Consider the following 22,315-nt stretch of genomic DNA (forward strand, 5'->3'; position numbering starts at 1 on the left):
TTCATTAGTATACATTTCATTATGGAACGCTACACACTTGAGCAACGATTGCAAATCGTGCAAATTTTTTATGAAAATAATCGTTCTGTTGCTGCTACTTTAAGAGCATTACGGCCATTTTACGGTCCATTTAACAAGCCGTCCCGTTTTGGGGTTATGTGAAGTCATTGGTCTACAGTAACAAGCCGGCGACGAATTGTGAGCTCAGAGCCAATATTGAACGCGAAATTGCTGGAATTTCGGCCGATTTATGCAAAAGAGTGGTCGAAAATTGGGTTCAACGATTGGACTTCGTAAAAGGTGCAGGCGGTGGTCATGCAAAAGAAATCGAATTTCATACTTAAATGTATATGTTCAAACTCGATAATAAAAAAAAAAAATTGTTAAAAAAGTCAAACCGTTTGTGTTTTATTCAAAAAAGTTCAAAAGTTGAAGCGCTCTTACTGAAAAACCCTATATATAGTTGGCTGGATGTGTGGCCGAGTTCCTCCTCCTATTTGTGGCGTGCGTCTTGATATTTTTCTACAAATGGAAGGACCTACTGTTTTATGCCACCTCCGAACGGCAGATAATTTTTTTTTTTTTTTTTGTGAGGCGCTTTTTCATGGCATAAATACATTCGGCCGTTTGCCATTAGTAAAATATTTTTCTATGATTTGGTGTTTCGTGTTCAGGGTTTCGAGCCTGTGAACTTCCGAATGGTAACCACGCACCAACTCATTCGGCCACATTTTATGTATTATTAAGCGGTAATTCGGCTTTGGAGTTTAATGAAAAATTACCAAAAAGGAATTTCCTTTCCGAAATAAATCTTTATTTTATGGCATTTTTATAATCTTCTATAAAAAAATTTTTTTGGGTTTTACTTTTTGCAATTCAGGTAACCTTAAATACTTACCAAATTCATATATCTATATATAACTATTCTCATTTTTTAAACATTTGCATTTTTCGTCCCACTCCAACACCGGTTGCTACAACCAAACCTTGTGGTTGCCATATTCCATTGTGCGTGCGCGCGCAGCGCAGCAGCATTCGATCGAATTGGTTGGTGTGCGATGAATTGTGTTTACATTTAAAAAGTGTAATTTCTGCTTAATTTTGTGTGTGTGTGTGTGTGTGTGTGTTTGCAGTGCAACAAACTTTAAATACGCACTGATTAGTTAATACCCTGTTAGTTCAAATTGATTTGACAGCAAATACTGCATTGTGCCACGCTGCTGCACTCGAGCTGCCAGCTACTTGTACATACATACCTACATACATACATTCGTATTTCACATGCAACGTAAACCCATTACAAATGCTGCTCTCATCACCGTACTGCTCCCTCTGCTCCTCCACCCACTCGTGCGCATTTGCATTCACATTAGCGTACAGCATTTCTTGGAACGCGTACTATCACTAACAACATCGCCCGTTATGCCGCTGAACTTATTCATCGCTGCAGCGTTCGAGTAAGCTGTCGACTGTTCACCACCACTTGTTATGCTACCGCCACCACCACCACCGCCACCATTGCCGGCGCCATTGAACTCCAAAAGACTAGGATGTAGACCACCGCTGAGGGGTTGTTGATGCACTGCACCACCGCCTGTAGTTTCGCCAGCAAGTATTAAATTGTTGTTGTTGGTGCTGCCAGCATGCAGATGGTTGTTGATCGTGTTGCTGGTGTTGTTGGCGGCTCCTAGAACAGAACCATTTTCACTAATCAATACATTGTTTGTGCGCGAAAGTGAACGTTGCTTCTTCAAATTTGCCAATGTGGCTGCGGCATAAGAAGCGGAGGCAGAATTGAGGCTCTCCAAAGAGAGTGTATGTGGTTGGATAAGCGTGGCCGACATAGCCGTATTAGGCATTTGCAGTTGACTTAGTTGTTGTTGCTGTTGTTGTTGATGCTGATGGGTATTTGTGGTGTCTGAGTGTGTGAGAGTGTGACAGTGCGTGAACAGGTGCGTGCGTGCGTGAATGCGTGCATTTATGTTGTGTGCGTGAATGCAATGGTGATTAAGTGCGAATTTGATGTGATTGAAGCACAAAAATAACAACGATAATTTCAAATTATAATGAATTGATGATTGGCACGCGTTGGCAGACATTCGTATTTGGTACGGCGAAATTGGAATCATCGATGCAAGTTGATTTACGATTTTGGTACAACAACAACGACATGCGGGACATAATCAATTATGTGGAAAAAAATAAATAAAAAGAAAAAAACAAATGGAAAAAAATATATTAATGAATGCAAGCAACAAACGTATGGCATGAGTTAAATCAGTATAGGATTATATACTCTAACGCTTATCTGATATAGGGTGTTTTTTAAGAGCTTGAGAACTTTAAATTATAATACAAAACACAAAATATTGTTGGAATTAATTGTTTTTTATTGTAATCTGTTAGATAATTTAATAGCATTTAGTTTTTAAACATATCCCGGTAATATCCTCCGTTGGATCAGTCTGAATAATAAATTTAAATGAGCCCAATCAGCAAAAATTCGATGCAAACGATGGCCATTTGGCTCCAATTCTGGCACGAGCTGTATTTTTTACGCGCGCAGGCCAAGATCTTTACGTAAAAATTTCTACATTCTGTCTAAAAAATATCAGGAATTGTTCATTGAAAAAGCGCGCATATGTAGCCTAAATCTTTTTGCAGGTATGTTGGTACAGCGGTCCTCTATAGTCTCGCAGAGTTTGAGCGGAATCTGTCAATTAGTTTGTTTTTGGCATTTAAATGTATCAGTCAACCGCCGGTGTGCTTTGCGGTTTTCTCTATGGATAAGAAAAATCGAACAAAGAATTTGTCTTAAATTTTGTGTTTTGAACGGGACTTCGTGTGCCGAATTCTTGAAAATGTTGCAGAAAGCCTATGGCGAGGGTATATTATCAAATACGAGTGGCAAGGGTCTACGAGTGGCTCAAGACTTTTGCAGATGAACGGATGAAAACGGCGACAAAGTCAAGGAAATGGTGCTGGAAAACCTTCAAACCATCATTTAAATTTGAGGTAGGTAGCTCGTGACTTTAGCGTGTCTCACGAACCAAATCGAAACATTTTACACCATCAATGGGTCATGAGACACGTGGCTGCTCGACTGATTCCAAGGAAGTAGAGTTTCTTTCAAAAAATTCATCGGAAGAAGGTGGCTGAAGACATGCTTGCGCACGTGAATACGGGCCCAACGTTTATCCAGCGCATCATAGCAGGTGATAAGACGTGGGTATATGAGTTTGACATGCAAACCTGTCAACAGGCGGCTGAATGGCGCTATCCACATTAGCCGAAACCCAAAGAACCACGCCAAAGTCAGTCAAAAGTGAAAGTCAGGCTACTCGTTTTCTTTGATTATCTCGGTGTTGTGCACTCGAAATTCGTTCCAAATGGTACTATGGTAAATAAGGAATATTATTTGGAAGTTATGCGACATTTGAGAGCGAATGTGTGCAGGGAACGAATCAATTTGTGCAAAGAAAACTCATGGATCCTGCACCATGATGAAGCACCGTCTCACAAGGCTCATATTGTGAACACTTTTTTTACCAAAAACTCGACAAATCTCATCGAGCAATCACCGTATTCACCGGAGTCATCCACCTGTGACTTTTTCCTTTTCCCAAAACTTAAACTGCCACTCCGCGGACGCCGCTTTGAGTCGATAGAGGCCATTCGCTGCGAAGAATTCGCTGAAGGAACCGAAGAAGATCTCTTCAAAAGCGTTTAAAAGGTGATTTCATGATTGGACTAATCGTTGGCATACCTCTGTGTATTGCTTCGAATGGAGCCTATTTTGAAGGTAACAAAATAAATTTTATTGAACAATTCCCAGTACTTTTTTAACAGAATGTATGTCGGCGATGAATCGACATTTCGTCGTCCTCTTCAAAACTTGGCTCTATGCACTTCTCGCACACATTTTTTATTTTTTTTTTCAAAGTACAAGTCCACAATTCGGAAGCGTTGTTTTGAGCGTTAAACAATTCACGATGAGTTGCCAAATCTCACTGAACGGAAATGTCAACACAGTTAGCCATTTTCAGGTGTCAAATCATAGTAATCGATATCGATAGTTCTGATGCAGTTAAAAAAACACCCTTTATATACTAATACTAATAAGAATAGATGTATGTTTTATATGAGCCCTTATTAGAATCATGACATGAGGAGCAGTGCAAATGCATAAAAATTATATTTTTGTGCTCGATTTTTAATAAAAACAGATTTTGGGAACGAAAACAGGATATTAAATGACAGTCAAGTAAAAAAATTCGCACGCCATTTAAGGAAAATATTAATAAAAAAAGTTTTTCTTTTAATTTTGGTTAGATTAATTTTTTTTAAGCATTCCACAGCTGATAAGTAACAAAACGAGAGCAATTTTGAGTTTGCGTGTGAAAAAAAAAGTGAAGGCGGCCTCAAGCGGATGCGGTAGAAAAATTTACTATAGGCGCTGCGGTAGGTAGGTACGCTGGGATAAAAAATGGAATTCCATCACGAATTCTTTCCATCGTGGAAATTTAAAACAAAATTTAAAGAAAAAAATTAAAAAAAAATTAAATAAAATAAAAAAACGTTCCAAACAAAGTAGTAGCACTAGACCAACAATAACATTTTGTTCGTCTTGATTCCGCTTGAGAAAGACGCAAAAAATATAAATTTGGTATAACTTAGCGAAATATTGGGCTGGGGAATAAGTTCATAGCGTTTTTATATTTTCTTTTATTTTACAATACGCCAAATCGTGGAGAAAACCCATGAACAACAACTCGACACGCACCACCTCTTCGTGGATTTCAAAGCCTCCTTTGATAGCACGGATAGAAATCACCTCTATGCCGCTATGTCAAAGTTTGGTATCCCCGCAAATCTAATACGGCTGTGTAAGATGACGTTGCGCGCTACCACAAGCGTCGTCACAATTGGAAAAAACCTGTTCGAGCCGTTCGATATCAAGCGAGACAAGGCGATTCTCTATCTCGTGATTTTTTCAACCTCTTGCGGGAAAAAATCTTTCGCGCTGCCGAGCTGAACCGCACTGGTACTATCTTTCATAAGAGTACCATGCTAGTAGCATATGCAGACGACATCGACATTATCGGCGCAACCAATCGCGCTGTATGCTCGGCATACTCCAGTTTAAAGAGAGAGGCGAGCAATGTGGGTCTTGCGATGAATGAGGGTAAAACAAAGTACCTCCTGTCAATTCACAGGGAGTATTCGCGTCTTTGACAATATGTCAGTGTTGACAGCCAACCATTCGAGGTTGTGAAGAACTTTGTCTACCTTGGGAACAGTATTAATAACAGAAATGACGTCAGCCTGGAGATCAAACGGAGAATAATTCTTGGCAACAGGTGTTACTTTGGGCTCAGTAGGCAACTGAGAAGTAGAGCTCTCTCTCGAAAGACTAAACTGGCACTTTACAAAACGTTCATCATTTCCGTCCTAATATATGGCGCAGAAGCATGGACGATGTCAACAGCCGATGAAAAAGTTTTGGGAGCCTTCGAGAGAAAAAATCGACGTAAGGTCTGCGTTAGTGAGGCGTACCGCGTACGGTGGAACAGCAAGTTGTATGAGCTATATAAAGACATGGACATAGTTGAGCGTGTAAAATTACAGTGGATACGCTGGCTTGGCCATGTCACCCGTATGAGAGAAGGCGCTCCAGCAAGGCGAATTTACGACCCGGTACCCCAAAAAGGAAGGCGTGGAAGAGGAAGACCACATCTCCGTTGGAAAGACCAAGTGCTGCAGGACCTGTTTTCACTAGAGATTTCCAACTGGCACCAACGAGCGCAGGACAGAAACAGCTGGCGCGCCAGTTTGGATTCGGCCAAAACCGACACACGGTTGTAGCGCCACATATGTAAGTAAGTAAGTTTATTTTACAACGATTTGTTTGCTGTTTGGCAAAGGGTAAGTATTAATTCGATAGAATTCTTTCTGCTCTACAAAACTACGTTACTTTTATTTTTCAGTTATTTAATTTTTCATTAGCTTTGAGGCTTAGAAATGGAATACCCAGGAGGCAAAAATCAACATTTTCGATACCTTCTCTTCTTTGCTTTTCATCGAGGTCCAAAAGTTGGTGAAGTAGTCCGGCACATTTGCGACGTGTATGGAGAAGGTGTTGTAGGCGAGTCTACAGCACGAAAATGATTTGCAACGGTCCGTAGCGGAAGGCCTTCTGAATTCGATGAAGAACGTCTCAAATCACTTTTGAAGGGGAAACGAGGAGGTCGCCAAACCAATCGTGAATTGGCGGAAAAAATGAACTGCGATCATAAAACGATTCTCAATCAGCTTCATACAATGGAATTTAGCGCAAAATTGGGAGCCTGGGTGCCTTTCGAGCTCAACGAAAAAAACCAAGGAAGTCGCCGTCAAATAGCTTCTCAGCATCTCGCCCGCCATCGAGCAACACACGGTCATAAACAATGCTTTTTGTACCGAATTGTCACGGGAGATGAGAAATGGTGCCTATACTTCAATATGAAGCAAAGAAAGGAGTGAGTGGCTCCAGGAGATACGCTAAAGTCGAGAGTCAAGCAGGATCTTTATTCAAAGAAGATCATCATATGTGTTTGGCGGGACTGGGAGGTCATAGTGCATCGGGAAATGGTCGACAGGAATGCCACGGTCAACAAGGAGCTCTTCATTACCCATCTAAGCCACGTGAATGAGGCTATTCGACTGAAAAGACCTGATTGACATGGTCAAATGATACTCCTTCCCGACAACGCCAGGCCCCATGTTGCACAAGTCGTCAAAGCTGCACTCTAAGAGCAGGTCCTTCAGCACCCGCCGTATTCTCTGGACTTTGCACCGACCGATTATTATATTTTCCGCTCCCTGTCAAACCATATGAAGAGTGACAACTTCGATAACAAAGAGGCCCTTAAAAATTGGCTCAACAAATTCTTTGACACCAGACCAGGCGATTTTTGGCGGAATGGTATCAACAAATTGGTCGAGGGGTGGTAAGAGGTTATAAACAGCAACGGCGAGTATATAATTGATTAACTTATTGATATAATTATTGTTTTTAGTTTAAATAAAAGTCTTCGGCAAAAACGCTACGAACTTAATCCCCAACCTAATAAAGGGTTTTTCAATAACAGGTGTTACAGGTGAATGGCTTGCGCTATCGAGAGATGATTAATGATTTTTTTTGGCCGGAATTGGATGGTATTGATCTGGACAACGTTTAACGTCGGGGTCACCAATATGGAGTTTTTATTATATTCAATTAAATACACAAGGAAATGGAACTTAAATAAGTTGAATCAAATTATGGTGTGGTCTCGTCGCCGGTTGAAAAGAGAATAAATTTTCATTGAATTTTAAGGTTGACATTATTTGACGAACTGACATAAAATTGATTGAGCAGCGGTGCTGCCACAAAACCATTGATCCTTTACGGGAAAAATTTCCGGACCGTGTTATCTCTCGAAGAGGTGATCACAATTGGCCACCGAGATCTTGTGATTTAACACCTTGTCACTTTTTTCTTTGGAGCCATGTGAAAGAGAAGGTCTACGCCAACAGGTCAGAGTCGATTCAAGACTTCACAGATAGAATTCGTGAGGCTATCGAGGACATAGGGCAGACACTTTGCAATTCGGTTATGGAAAATTTCATGAAAAGGATATTGTTCTGTAAGCGTGGTCCTGGTGGTTATTTGCCACTATTAACGGCATACCTTCCTCTTTATAATGAAATAAACACCCGATCATTTATATTAAAAATAGCATTTTTCTTTGAATATCAAAATAACGCCTCTTATTGGAAAACCCTTTAGTAACACTATTAATAGAAATACTTCTCCTTTCAAACTTTAAACTTATCGCTGCACGTGCAAGGACATAGTTACCTCCTTCGCAAACATAACAAATGTGAAAATGCATACAAAAGCATTATTTCAGGCGCTTAAATGCTGTCCAGATGAAAATCAAATGTAAAAAATGCTTTAAATTAATCATAATCTTGACATTTACCACCATCAACTATGTAAGTACTCGTACATAAGCTATTTATTTTTCCAACACGCTTTCTCCTATCCCCACCACCTCCTACCCGCCTACCACTTTCCCGTCTACTCACCCACTAGCACCGTCACTTGCACATTTATCTTGCCATTCGCCGCCTCCTTGCTGGACTGTATGTGCACTGCATCCGGCCCAGCGGTCGATGTAGCTGCCGCCGCCATATTACGATCGCTGACAATCATCGCGGTCGCCGATGTGGAACGATGATGTTCACCACTCGCTTTATAGGCGTTCAATTGCAATTCATCATTCTCGCGACCTTCTGGTGGTCGACGAGAATTATACGTATGCGATGAAGCGTCCATAACATCGATGGCGGACAGTGAGTGTGGCAGATATGAGTTGGCACTGCCATTTGTCGTTGTCGTGCTCGCTGTCGCCGTCGCAGCAGTGTAGGCTGCAATTTTCTTATCGTTGTTGTTATTAGTACTAATCGTATTGTTATTATTATTGTTGGGGTTGTTGTTATTATTTGTTGGCACTTTCGTTAGCCAATTGTAGTCGTTTGTCGAGGCGGATGTTGTTGTTGCGGCTGTTGTGTCGTTGACGCCATCCAGTAGCGCCAACGTGGAATGATGATTGGTAGTGTTGTTGCTAAGTCCATTCGCATCGGAGAGCGTCACACTATCCGGTGCAATGAACACTTCTTGTGCTTGCAAACGTAGACGTGCCTCTTCGACGGCGTCTTTTTTGGTTGTTAGCGTTTTGTCGCGCAGCGAAGTGCGACGCACCGATTGCGCGCTGTGGACGATGAAAAGGAAAAGGGGCATAAAATATGAGGAAATGAAGAAGAAAAACATATTTCACATTTAAAAATTAAAAAAGAAAATTTGTATATTTATGTAGGGCATCTTATTTACACCCACCGCGTATTGTTGCTTTGTGAACGGCGCACACGGCGACGTTGCGCCTCTGCCAGACGTTTGCTCTCCTGCTCTGTCTTCAACTGTTCAATGCGTTCTCGTATCTCGGGATCCTCGCAAATGTCTGTGAGTATGAAAAGGGGTTCGTATTAAAATTGCCAGATATGTTTTTGCATAGGTTTTTGCTATACAAATTTGCTTGTAAATATTTTTATTTTAAATATTTTATTGATTATTTATTTAAAGATAAAGTCTAGGAACAACAAATTCCTACAGACTACTGACACAAATTGAATAAGAGTAGATACAAGATTTCAAAAGGTTAATGAAAACATCGTTAGCATCAATTTACAAGATTATAGCATACCTGAAGGCGTTTCATCGTCTTTGTTTTTAGCATTCAGATCAGCACCGCATTGCGCAAGCATCTCCAGCACCTCCAACTGTTTAAAGAATTGGTAAAATTTCTTGCGTTATGTTCGTGTGAGTTTAGCCAACTTATACTTATAAGTTAACGGTATTTGATTTAATTTAACTTATTGTTTTTTTTCTGTTTTTTTTTTTTTTTTTGTTTTGTATATAAACATTTTCTGCTTCACTTTGCTTAATTTCGGTTTATTTTGTTGAACTTGACTTACTTTTAGTTTATCTAAGAGTCAAGTTTTCCCAAGAGGGTCACCCATAGTTGGCTTTTAAATTATGTTATTTAAATTATATGCCAGAGGCCGATTTTGAAATTTATTTGCGCAAATTTTAATTTTCCGACGAGTAAAACGAACAAATTTGTATGCAAGTTTTTATACTTTTTGCAGTATTTGAGCAACAATTTATTCGAACCTCATGATTTTTTGACAGCTATTAAACAGATTAGGCAACAAAGAAAGTAGCAGCTAGGAGGTTGAATTAGTTTTAAAGGTTTTTTTCGAAGATTTGGGGCTTTATTGTGAAAAAACGGTACAAAATATTTTATTCGAAGTATTGGCCATCGCTAGCTACAACTTTCGCCCATCTTTCGGGCAATTTCCGGATGCCGTTTCTCCAAAATTCTGGCCGCTGCTTGGCTATCCATGACTCAACCCATATTTTGGTAGCCTCGTACGAGGAGAACCGCTGGTCCGCCAAATCGAGACTCATATGCCGGAACAAATGATAATCGGAGGGAGCTATGTCTGGACTATACGGCGGGTGGGGTAACACTTCCCAGCCAAGCGTTCCAAGGTATTTTTTGACAGGTTGAGCAACATGCGGCCGAGCGTTGTCATGTTGCAAAATAACCTTGTCGTGCCTTTTTACCGTTTCCGGCCGTTTTTCTTTCAATGCCCGGCTTAAACGCATCAATTGCAGTCGGTAACGATCCCCCGTGATTGTTTCGCCCGGTTGGAGCAGCTCAAAATATACGACGCCGACCTGATCCCACCAAATGCAGAGCATGATTTTCTTGCTGTGAATATTCTGCTTGGCCGTCGACGTTGATGCGTGGCCGGGCAAACCCCATGATTTTTTGCGTTTTGGGTTATCGTAGTGGATCTATTTTTCGTCGCCAGTCACCACCCGATGCAAAAAACCCTTCCGATTTTGTCGCTCGATCAGCAATTCGCACGTAAAAAATCGCCGTTCGACGTCGCGCAGCTTCAACTCGTACGGGACCCAATGTCCTTGCTTTTGGATCATTCCCATCGCTTTTAGACGCTTGCAAACGGTTGATTTATCAACGCCCAATGATTCAGCAAGCTCTTCTTGGGTTTGGCACGAGTCCTCTTTTACCAATTCCCCCAATTCCGCGTTCTCGAACTTTTTGGGCTGGCCAAGACGCTCCTTGTCTTCGGTGTGAAAATCACCACTTTTGAATCGTCTAAACCAGTACTCACATGTTGAAATCGACGGAGTATGGTCTGGGTAGGCCTCCTGCAGCAATTCACGGGCTTGGGCTGTATTTTTTTTCAAATTGAAGCAGGAAAGCAAAGTTTCCCGCAAATTGCGTTTCGACGGCACGAAAGTTGACATACTCGGAGCACGAAAACACTGCGTTGTTTATACTTCAGCGAAATGACAGATACTGATAAACAAAGCCTAGGGATGAGGCTTTGTCATGAATATATATTCAGTATTGCCAACGCGATAAAGTGATAAATAGCGCCATCTGTGTGTCACCTTTAAAACTAATTCAACCTCCCTAGTTTTTAAAACATCGAAACAAATTGTGTGTAAAAAAAGTGTTTTTTTTACAATTGAACTTTTCACCAACTTGGAGAGAAAGTTTCGTACTACAGTTGAAGAGGAGGGATGGCACAAAGGCATGAAGCCTGGCCATAGGACTTTTCACATCTATACACATACGACTCTCAAGCTTTAGACGGAGTGGGAGCGGGCATTTACTGCTCTAAACTAGGGAGGATAAGGCAGCCTATCAAGTTGCCAGACCAAAGCAGTATTTTCCAAGCGGAAGTTTTTTGCTGTGGGGAAAGCCGCGGAGCTAGCTTACACAAGAACAAGAAAGAACTCAATAATTAATATATACGTGGACAGTCAAGCAGCAATAAAGGCTATAAGCTCACATTGTATTAAGTCCAAAAATGTTTGACGGAGCAGGGAGGCCATAGAAAGGCTAGCCGAAAACAGTAGGCTGCATATCTATTGGGTACCTGGTCACAAAGGCATTATGAGAAACGTAGATGATATAGCAAAAAGTGGTGTTAGACTACCATTTGAACAAGAGAACGACATACCAAAACCGCTAAATACAATATACAACGAAATGGACGACTACATGAAAATCCTAGTGGAAACTAGATAGACTAATCTGACCACCGGCAAAACACCAAAACTAATGTGTAGAACTAACGACAAAAAACTGACTCAATACGTACTTACGCTCTCGCGAAAGGACTGCAGAACTATCATAGGCATGCTGACAGGTCATAATCTATTGGCTGCACATGCGTACAAGATTGGGATTGCTAACACGGACAAATGCAGGAAATGCAGAGAGGATGTTGAGGAAAACTTTAGAACACCTTCTGTGCGTTTGTCCAGCATTGTCAAAAACGCGTTTAAAATGCCTGAGAGCCCCACTGTTTGAGAGTCGTCCCATAAGCGGATCTCCCAGCTCTGCTTAGATTCGCCAAAAGCGTTGACATCCTACATGATGTCTACTTTCAGTATTCATAGAGGTCGGTCTCCATCTGGTATCGCTAGGGACCAAAAGGTCTATGCGTGGCTTAGTGCCAACTAGGCTAACCTAGCCTAACCTTTCACCAACCTCGCATATACTTAGAAAAAAACTCTATAATGTTAGTTATGTCGTTTATAGTGATACTGACAGGTGACGCACCTTGGCTAGATCGCACTTCAACCGTTTATCTTATTTATACTAAACTTTCAATATTGGCCAATGACATATAAAAAATCGAAAGCTTACTTTAGGTGGCCTATTTGGCAAGACTCGACGCTTAATTAAATTCCAATAAGTTTTATTTGTATTATTTTGTTTTCAGTTATTTATATTTACAAATTCAGCTAATTTGCAATAACTCAGTTTAATGTAATTTAATATTATTTCATTTCAATTTATTTATTTTCTTCTATTTCATTTTCTTTCAATTTTATTTTACTTTTTTATTTATTTAAAAATTAATTTAGTTTTTTATTTTTTTCCTTTTTAATTTATTTTATTATTTTTTTCATTTAATTTAATTTAGTTTATTTTTTAATACTATTTTGTTTTATTTTCCTTTATTTCCTTCTATTTAATTTTTTTACATTATCTTTTTTTATTTAAATAACATGAGTTTAATTTAATTTAGTTTTTTTCATTTTTTGTCCTTTTATTGTATTTTATTTTATTTATTTTTTTAAATTATTTTATTTTATTTGCATTTATTTTGTGCTATTTAATTTTTTAAATTTTATTTTTTTATTTCAATAAAATGAATGTAATTTAATTTAGTTTTTTTTCATTTTTTTTCTTTTTATTTTAATTTTCTTTATTCAATTAATTTTAATTTATTTTTTAATATTATTTTGGTAGGTAGGTAGGTAAGATGGCAAGAGTACCCCAGGTACGCTACAAGTAGCACTTACTTGCCGTTTTGATACCATAAAGTGGACCACTACCTGTGAAAGGATTAAGGGAGGAGATAACACCGTCTACAGCCATCCAGTGCTGTTGATGTAGCGGAGGAGAGAAAAGGGATCTAGGCTGGAGAATTTCATCAAGTCATCCCCAAAGGGAACGCTGAGGAATCTCAAGCGCCTAGCCGCCAAAGCCGGACATCTGCAGAGAAAGTGTTCCACAGTCTCTTTCTCTGTAGGATCCCCACAGCTTCTGCAATGGGGGTTGTACGGAATTCCAAGCTTCTCCGCATGAGTGCCGATCACCCAGTGGCCAGTGATCACCGCAATGAGTTTGGAAATTGAATGGCGGGGGGTTCCCATCACCTTAAGCGTTCTGTTTATATCGTATTGAATGGCACACGATGCGACAGACCTCCATCTGTCTTGCGCTTTTCTTAGAAAGAAGTTGTGTAGTTTCCCTTTAACGACGGCCAAGGGGATACCGATGTCTGAGAAGAGGGCAGCTGGACTTATTTTTATTTAATTTATTTTTTTAAATTATTTTATTTTAATTTCATTTATTTTCTTCTATTTAATTTTTTTAAATTTTATTTTTTTATTTCAATAAAATGAATTTAATTTAATTTAGTTTTTTTTCATTTTTTTTCTTTTATTTTAATTTCATTTATTTCCTTCTATTTAATTTTTTTTTATTTAAATAAAATGAATTTACTTTAATTTATTTTTCTTTTTTCATTTATTTTTCTTTTTATTTTGTTTTATTTAATTTATTTTTTAATACTACTTTAATTTATTTTCATTAATTTCCTTCTATTTAATGTTTTTAAATTTTATTTTTTTTATTTAAATAAAATGAATTGAATTTAATTTCTTTCATTTTTTTTCTTTTTATTTTATTTTTTTCATTTAATTTAATTTAATTTATTTTTTAATATTATTTTATTTTAATTTCATTTATTTCCTTCTATTTAATCTTTTTAAAATTATACTTTTTTATTTAAATAAAATGAATTTAATTTAATTTATTGTTTTCTTTTTCTTTTTATTTTATTTTATTTATTTTTATTTAATTTATTTTTTTAAATTATTTTATTTTATGTTCCTTTATTTCCTTCTATTTAATTTTTTTTATTTAATTTTATTTATTTAAATAAAAAAAGTTTAATTTAATTAAGTTTCTTTTCATTTTTTTCTTTTTATTTTATTTTTTTGCATTTAATTTAATTTAATTTATTTTCTTTGTTTTAATTTTGTTTTTTTGTTTAATTTTATTTAATTTATTTTTTATCGCATTTAATTTGTTTAAATTTAGTTTAGTTAAATTTTGTTAATGCAAAATTATTTTGTTCTACTTTATTTTATTTTAGTTTTTTATAGCATTTTATTTTCATTAACTTGATTTAATTTTAGTTTATTAATTTCATTCAATGCCATTCCGTTCCACTTTACTTTTATCATTTTATTTTATTGTGTTTTCTATTAATTTAATTCTGATTTGCCTGATTTTACTTTATTTTATGTTATTTTGCTTTATTTCATTTCCATTTAATTTTTTTATCATACATATTTAATTTAAAAGAATTAACTTTACTTTATTTTATTTACATTTTTATTTTTCTCCTTTATTTTATTTTAATTAATTTCAATCATTTCCATTCCATTTCACTGCATTTTTAACATTTTATTTGATTATATTTTCAATCATTTATTTTAAGTTAAGTTATTTGTTTTTTAAGTTATTTTGTTTTATTTCATTCTATTTTTTATTTTTTATTTAATTTAATTTAACTTATTTTTTAGCTTCAATTACATTTTATTGAATTAAATTTTTTATTGTATTTTTGATTTATTTTGTTGAATTTAATTTGTTAAAATTTTTTATTTAACTTTTTTTATTTAATTTTCTGTCATTTAATTTATTTTTATTTGATTTTTTTATGTTATTTTATTTCATATAAACTTATTTAATCTAATTTTATTTTATTAAATATATATTTTAATAACCAAACTTAATCTAACCAAACTTAATTAAATTTAATTAGATTTCCTTACATGCCCCCAACACGCTGCCGCGTGCACTGGTGACCACATATCCTTATCCACAGCATCTACATTGACGTGCATCTCCAGCAGGAACTCCACCACGCGCACATAACCATTCGCCGCGGCTATGTGCAGCTTTAAATGAATAATAAAATGTACACAATTAATTATGCTCTAAAGAAAAATCGCTGGCCAACTCACTGGTGTCGCGCCCTGGTTATCCGGCTCCTCCAAATCGCCACCGGTTCGCGCCACCTCCATTAAATCCTTCAACATTTGACGTTCCGTCGACGAACGCGTCTCATCAATCAGCTCCTGCGTCACGCCACGCTTTGACATCTCAGCCTCAATGTAGTCCAATGTATTCTCATCGTCGCACAGATCATACGGCATATTGCCATCCGTATTCACCGCCAGCAAATTCGCACCATGATCGATTAGTATGCGCACCAACTCCAAGTGGCCGCATGTCGCTGCCGCATGCAACGGTGTCCACTTGTCACTATCCTGCGCATCCACATTCGCACCATACTCCAACAACAGCTGCAACATCTCCACATTATTATCGATGCAACATTGATGCAACGCCGTCAAGCCATCCTCATTCGCCGCATCTGGCGTAATGCCACGCTCCAACAGCTCGGCCACTTCATGCATATCATTACGACTGGCCGCCTCCAGCAGTACCACGCTGCTTTCAAAGGATATATGCCGACTGCCGCTGCTAGAGCTGGAACGGAAATGGTGTGTCGTATGGCTGTTGTTGAGCGCCGAGGTCGCATTACCTTTGGCGCGTTGTAATTTTAGCCATTCCTTCTCCTTTTGACGCGCGACCTTTAGCTGTTGTGCGCGGCGGCTAAAGTGGAAAGAAATGATTATGTGCATGCATAAATAAGTAGTTGTAAATAAATAAATAAGGGATGGTAAAGGCGGTTGGATGATGGGGTTATTGTGGTTGCACTTACAGACGCGCCAACTGTAGTCGTTCATGCGTTGGTAGATTTTCCACCGTCTGCATCTCGGCGACTAGGTCGGCATGCTCCATTTTCAGTTGCGCCTTGTGCGAGTCATCCGCCTTGCGATTCACTAGAATGCCCTTGACCATCTTTGCTGGCTAATTGGGAGTTGCTGTTGAATATTTATTGCTTATCTTCGCCTTTGAAGCGCACGCTGACGCGTTGATATGTAAATTTTGGTTTACTGTATATACTTGTGTAAGTGTACGTTAATATATGTGTGAGTGCGTGTTGAGGAGACGTTAAAAAACAAATGCAAATCGCTTCATACTGATTTCGCTTTCAGCGCGCGGTTGGCTTTTATGTTGCTGAAAGCTTTTGTTAGATGTTTTTTTTGTGGCGGTATTGCATAGAATTTGCAATTAATTAAAATAATTTGTTCTACTTTTGTTGCTTTTTTGTGTGTTTGTTTCAGTGGCAAGTTTTGCTGGTTTGACCGCTTATTTGCAGCGCCGTTCCTGGCCTAGTGCTACCCACTATGCGGCGGATTACTCACATACTAGCGGTGCGCATGCGCAATCACCAACTTGTCAATCTACTCGTAGTCTAATCGTTTGTAGAATTCATACATTCGTCGTCTCTGTGACTTAATTATTTTGTTTGGTCACACGTTCCTTACACTTTGCTTGCGATCTCGTTTTTGTATTTGTTTTGTTAAGTTCAGTCTTATATTGTCATTTCGTTTCGCTTTTGTGCTCCACAAGTTGCGTTATGGTGATCTACAATTAAAGAGAGCAAATACAATTTATTAAATAAATGACATAATGGAAAATTGTTAAGAAGATAACCGTAATAAAATTATTATAGTAATAAATATGGTTTCAAGTAGGTGATCAAATTTTATATGAAAAGATATCAGTGGCAGAGTCAGAGAGGACTTTTTGAAAATATTTTAAAAAAGAAAACGTAAACTTGGGCTTCGCAATACTGGACTTGCGCAGAAGAAGTGTTTAGCGAACCCTGTTTTTCCACTTTTTGGTGTGGGGCTATGAACCTCGCGATGGTGTGACGAATGATTCAGTGCTGCGCTAAAGTGGTTGATTGTACAATAAGTAGTAGAGGAAGTTATGTTACGTTAAGATGCATCAGTTGTCCACTAAGGGATCCACTCAGGCTCATAGCCCAAAAAACTTCCTGGCGATGATTGCATATCTACCAATGAACACACGGTCCCCACAAAATCAGCAATCACCGAAAAATCCATTGAAATTTTTCGTAAATTTATCAAAAATAAACCAAACGAGGTTTCAGACAGGGTGACTCGCTGTCGTGTGACTTATTTAACCTGATGTTGGAGAGCGTCGTACGAGCCGCAGAACTTAATCGCTCAGGCACAATTTTTTATAAGAGCGTACAATTGCTGGCGTATACCGATGATATTGACATCATCGGCCTTAACAACCGCGCTGTTAGTTCTGCCTTCTCCAAACTGGATAAAGATGCAAAGCGAATGGGTTTGGTGGTGAACGAGGACAAAACGAAGTACCTCCTGTCTTCAAACAAACAGTCGGCGCACTCGCGTATCGGCACCCACGTCACTGTAGACAGCTATAATTTCGAGGTTGTAAAAGATTTCGTTTATTTAGGAACCAGCATTAACACCGATAACAATGTCAGCCTTGAAATCCAACGTAGAATCTCTCTTGCCAACAAGTGCTACTTTGGACTAAGTAGGCAACTGAGTAGTAAAGTCCTCTCTCGACGAACAAAACTAACACTCTACAAGACTCTCATCATGCCCGTCCTGACATATGGCGCAGAAGCTTGGACGATGACAACATCCGATGAAGCGACGCTTGGAGTGTTCGAGAGAAAGATTCTGCGCAAAATTTTTGGACCTTTGCACGTTGGCAACGGCGAATATCGTAGACGATGGAACGATGAGCTGTATGAGCTTTACGACGACATAGACATAGCGCAGCGAATAAAGATCCAGCGGCTTCGTTGGCTGGGTCATGTCGTCCGAATGAACGCTCCGGCTTTGAAAGTATTCGATGCGGTACCAGCTGGTGGTAGCAGAGGAAGAGGAAGGCCTCCTCTGCGTTGGAAAGATCAGGTGGAGAAGGGCTTGGCTTCACTTGGTGTGTCCAATTGGCGCCGGTTAGCACGAAAAAGAAACGACTGGCGCGCTTTGTTAATCTCGGCCAAAATCGCGTAAGCGGTTATCGCGCCAATTAAGAAGAAGAAACCGAAATCATCGTTGAAATTCATGAAATAAGAGTTGAATATCTCCAAAGTATCGATTTATCGCATTTTAACTGATCATTTGGGCTTAAGAAAGGTCTGTGCACGTTTCATTCCGCACAAATTAACTGAGGACCAAAAATTGCTCAGTATTCAACATTCGAAAGACCTTATTAAAGAGGCGAGAAAAGACGAGAACTTCCTTTTCAACATTGTAACTGGTGATGAAACATAGCGTTTTGAATTCCGCGAAGGAGGAAGGTGGCGCTTATTGCATGATAATGCACCATCTCATCGATCCACTCTTGTGACAGATTTTTTGACTAGAAATCGCTTTCTAACCATCAATAACTCACCGTATTCGCTTGATATGGCTCTCTGTGACTTTTAACTATTCCAAAAATTGCATTTGGCTATGAAAAGATATGAAAGGAAAATGTTTTGCGTCCATAGAGGCCATTCAAAGGCTTGTACCGACAATCCTGAAGGACATTCCGGTCAATGATCTGAAACACTCTTTCAAAAAGCTTCTAGATCGAGCAAAACAGTGCATCGAAGCCAGAGAGGACAAAGCTCCTGTCGTTTCTATTTTAGCTCAGTCTTGTTTATTTTGGACTTCACTTTGTATTCCTAAAAATTTTGTCTCAAATATACATATGTAGCTTGCATGCCTCTAAGGGTACACCCATATAAGCGCATATGTGCCCGTTCGACAGTTTGGTGCCGAGTCTCGGCAGTTTATCTGTTCTCATGACGCAATGGCCAGGAAGTCATGTACCATTTGTGTGAAACGATTAAGCCATCTCGAGCGGTATTTGATGAGTACTATTTTTCGACAGCTTTGTGAAGGGTCTTATGGCCCATTGGCAGTAAAAGTGTGAACATAATTTGTACCAGTGTCAAGGCCTTAATTATTACCATCAGTTCAGCTTGAAAGGCACAACAATAGTCGCCGAGCCGAAAGCTTAAAAAAAAGAGATTCTCAGATAATCGGAATATACGCCTCCGCTTTCTCCTTGACTCTTTAATAACGTCACTATTCAATGTTATCTGCAAATTATTTAAGCTTGAAGTAGATCCATTCAACTTATATTAGATAAGCAGCACCTGTAGGCTTCAATTAGATTTTGCTTTGAAAAACTACCAGCGCCCGGTGAGTTGAAATGCAAAACGCCAACAGAACATTGCGCTATTCGAAACTTTGAAGCACTTCAAGCGTGTGAAGCAAAGCATTCATTTGGACAGCTTTCATACAGTGCATTTCCATTCTTTTTTGACTGCAATCAAAGTAAACCAAGCGCGCATTTCCCTCCTTAACCTTCTTAGAAAGTTATTGGTGGACCAAATCTTCTGCCCGTTTTTGCACACGTTTTTCTTGCCTCAATTTCCGTGAGGAGTCGTCATTCGTTTTTCTAAACCTCTGTATGCTAGTTAAGTAACCAATATTAGTTCAAATGATACTAGTTTCGCATTCTTGATTCGTGAATATAGGAAACCCAATGGTACGTGAATATCTAAATCCATCTATCAAGCTTTATTTCAAACTTCGTCCTATCACATTCGTCTGCTTCCTCGGCACACCACAAATGCATGTAGGCTTGAGGCACAATACCGATTGGCGTTATATATTTGAATAAGCTGCTGATCTATGAAATAATTTTGCACTCCTCGAGCTCAACGTCGCCGACATTCTTAAAGTAGGTTAGGTTAGACTTGGTTGATTCTCTAGATCGCACATAGACCAGAAATTGATCCATAGTGATACCAAGTAGTGTGCATTTCCTTCCTCGAGTGTGCATTTTTCGTTTAATTTATTATACGAAAATGGTTTGTATTTCAATTCGAAAGCAACCTGCTTGATTTACTCTTTTGCAATCAAAAATATTCCCGTCAAAGAGCCTTGCATTGCAAATTTTCGTATAGAAGGGAATCCATGCGTAGATATTATAAGTATGCCAGTAAGCTAATTCACATAAATGTGCAACTCGCTTAAGGGGTTATATACCTTGTGTTTTTCAAAAAAATCAAAATAAATTTTATTTCTTTATCGTAAAGTACAATCCCTTGAGAACATTTTCCAAAAATTTCATAGAGATCTGAGCAATAGATCGAAAGTTACAGCGTTTTAAATTGTGCGTCGTCACGTCCTGAGCGTACGGCCTCATGCGGCGCTTGAAACTTTAAACGCGATTATCTCAAAAACGTGTTTTTCCAAAAATGCTTTTGCGGTGGACGCGATTGCAAAAAAAGTATTCAACCGATTTTTATAATTTTTTTTTTAAATTGTTCGTAATTGATGTCGCCTCTTAGTGAACGATCAACTTTTTATGTATAAATTTTTATTTTGCAGATATGAATTTTTTAATGCCAATTTTAGGACTGTAGAAGTGGAGTTTTTTAAAAACATGTTCCTATTTTCACAAAAATCAAAATACTTAATATATTGATCGTTCACTAAGAAGATATAACCCTATACTAATGAAATCTTTTCGATTTTTTAATTTCAGTTGACTTGGTGGACTTGAATCGCGTTCACCGCAAGCCTCTTCCAAAAAAAGGGTCTTGGGGGAAAACGCCATAACTCCGCCATTTTTAAATATTTTTACACAAACAAAGCCTTTTTTTTTCTTTAAACATTGTAATATCCAATAATAAAAACTTTTATACAATAAAATTATTGCTACATATCTTTAAAAAAAAACCCAACTTTCGCTAATTTCACCGGACCACAAGGTATATAACCCCTTAAGTACCTGGAAGTGCTAAAATTAAGCAGTTTTGTTGTATTGTTCCGTCCTAGGATGCCATTGCATTACAGCCTACATACCTCTGATGCATTTAGCTTTAATTTACAATTGCCTTCCATTACTCGCAAATTTATTTATGTATGCCAAAATAATTGCATCAATGCATTCATTCAAATTGAATTCTTTGAATTTACAGCAAAAAGTCATTTGAAGCATGAAATCGTGTCTAAATAGAACAATAAACCGTATGAAGGATGTGGAAGTGCATGCTGTTGTAGGTGTGTGTGTGTGAGTATATTCTTAAAGTATAGTAATAGACCGACGCATGTATTCTTCATTCATTAAGTGGCTTGGGCCAAGCTTTTCCACCAATGTGCGATGTGCATCTTGATTTGCCTCGATTCCACAAATAGTGGCTGTTGCAATTCGATTTCGCCCCAGGTGGTTTTTATGAGAAGCTTTTGTATGGCGGAAATAGTTTTGGGTGGAACGCTGACAGAAAATGTATTTGAGGGATAGTGGCCGTCAAAATATGACGGTACATAGCATGTTTACATGTTTGCATGTGCATGAGTAGGTGGCGCAAAATTAGTCACCCTATCGGAAGATTTGTAATTTTTGCAAATGGCGTCAGAGAGCTGCAGTATACAAACAGACAAGCAATGGAGCGCATAAAGTTCAAAATAGAGATCACCGTCACTCAAAATAATTATTTTTTTATTTAGTAAAAAAGTTATTCACAGACAAAATTGAATGATTAATTTTGCGCCACCTTGTAACAGCTTTGTTTGCAAAGTCTGTGCAAAAATGAGAACTACTTAATTTTTTAGGGTAAACTTTTTTTTATTTTTCTACATGGTCTCTTTTTATTTATTTATTTATTTATTAGAAATATAATTATAAATAACTATATTACATTACGAAAGGCACTAGTAGCTAAGACTATCGGCCTGAAATAATACTAATAGATTTTTTACTTATTTATAAAAAAAATATTAGAATAAAAATTATTATGTGTAGGGAATTAATAAACAAAATTATAAAAGATAAACTAATGTGTTTTTGCGGGGAATTCTTTAATATGAAGAAAAAAGCAGCCGAAAGTCATCGTATCTTGGTGGAAGTTTATGGTGAGCATGCTCTAGCTGAGCGAACGTGCCAGAAGTGGTTTGCACGCTTTAAAAGTGGTGATTTTGGCTTGGACGACGAAGAACGCGAGGGTGCGCCGCCAAAGTTCATGGATACCGAATTGGAGGAATTGCTCGATCAAGATCCGGCTCAAACGCAAGAAGAGGTTGCAAAAACTTTGGGAGTTGATCAATCAACCATTT

General features: G+C 38.1%; 1 protein-coding gene across 3 annotated transcripts in view; it reads right to left on the reverse strand.

Moving 5' to 3' along the window:
* Positions 1–368: 368 nt before the first annotated feature.
* LOC129240419 (protein phosphatase 1 regulatory subunit 16A) overlaps positions 369–22,315 on the reverse strand; it is a 96,113-nt gene continuing 74,166 nt past the window's right edge. For 2 of the 3 annotated variants that reach the window (XM_054876201.1, XM_054876200.1), the window contains exons 3-9: positions 16,003–16,772; positions 15,239–15,893; positions 15,047–15,172; positions 9,288–9,363; positions 8,924–9,044; positions 8,113–8,798; positions 369–1,918 (exon numbers count right to left, since the gene is read on the reverse strand). In XM_054876201.1, the coding sequence (XP_054732176.1) occupies positions 1,365–1,918; positions 8,113–8,798; positions 8,924–9,044; positions 9,288–9,363; positions 15,047–15,172; positions 15,239–15,893; positions 16,003–16,142 (2,358 nt within the window). In that variant the 5' untranslated portion in view covers positions 16,143–16,772 and the 3' untranslated portion in view covers positions 369–1,364. The remainder of the gene's footprint in view (positions 1,919–8,112; positions 8,799–8,923; positions 9,045–9,287; positions 9,364–15,046; positions 15,173–15,238; positions 15,894–16,002; positions 16,773–22,315) is intronic. The other variant, XM_054876202.1, reaches the window with a different exon arrangement.

The sequence above is a fragment of the Anastrepha obliqua genome, chromosome 3 (assembly GCF_027943255.1).
Source record: "Anastrepha obliqua isolate idAnaObli1 chromosome 3, idAnaObli1_1.0, whole genome shotgun sequence".
NCBI classification, from domain to species: Eukaryota; Metazoa; Arthropoda; class Insecta; order Diptera; family Tephritidae; genus Anastrepha; species Anastrepha obliqua.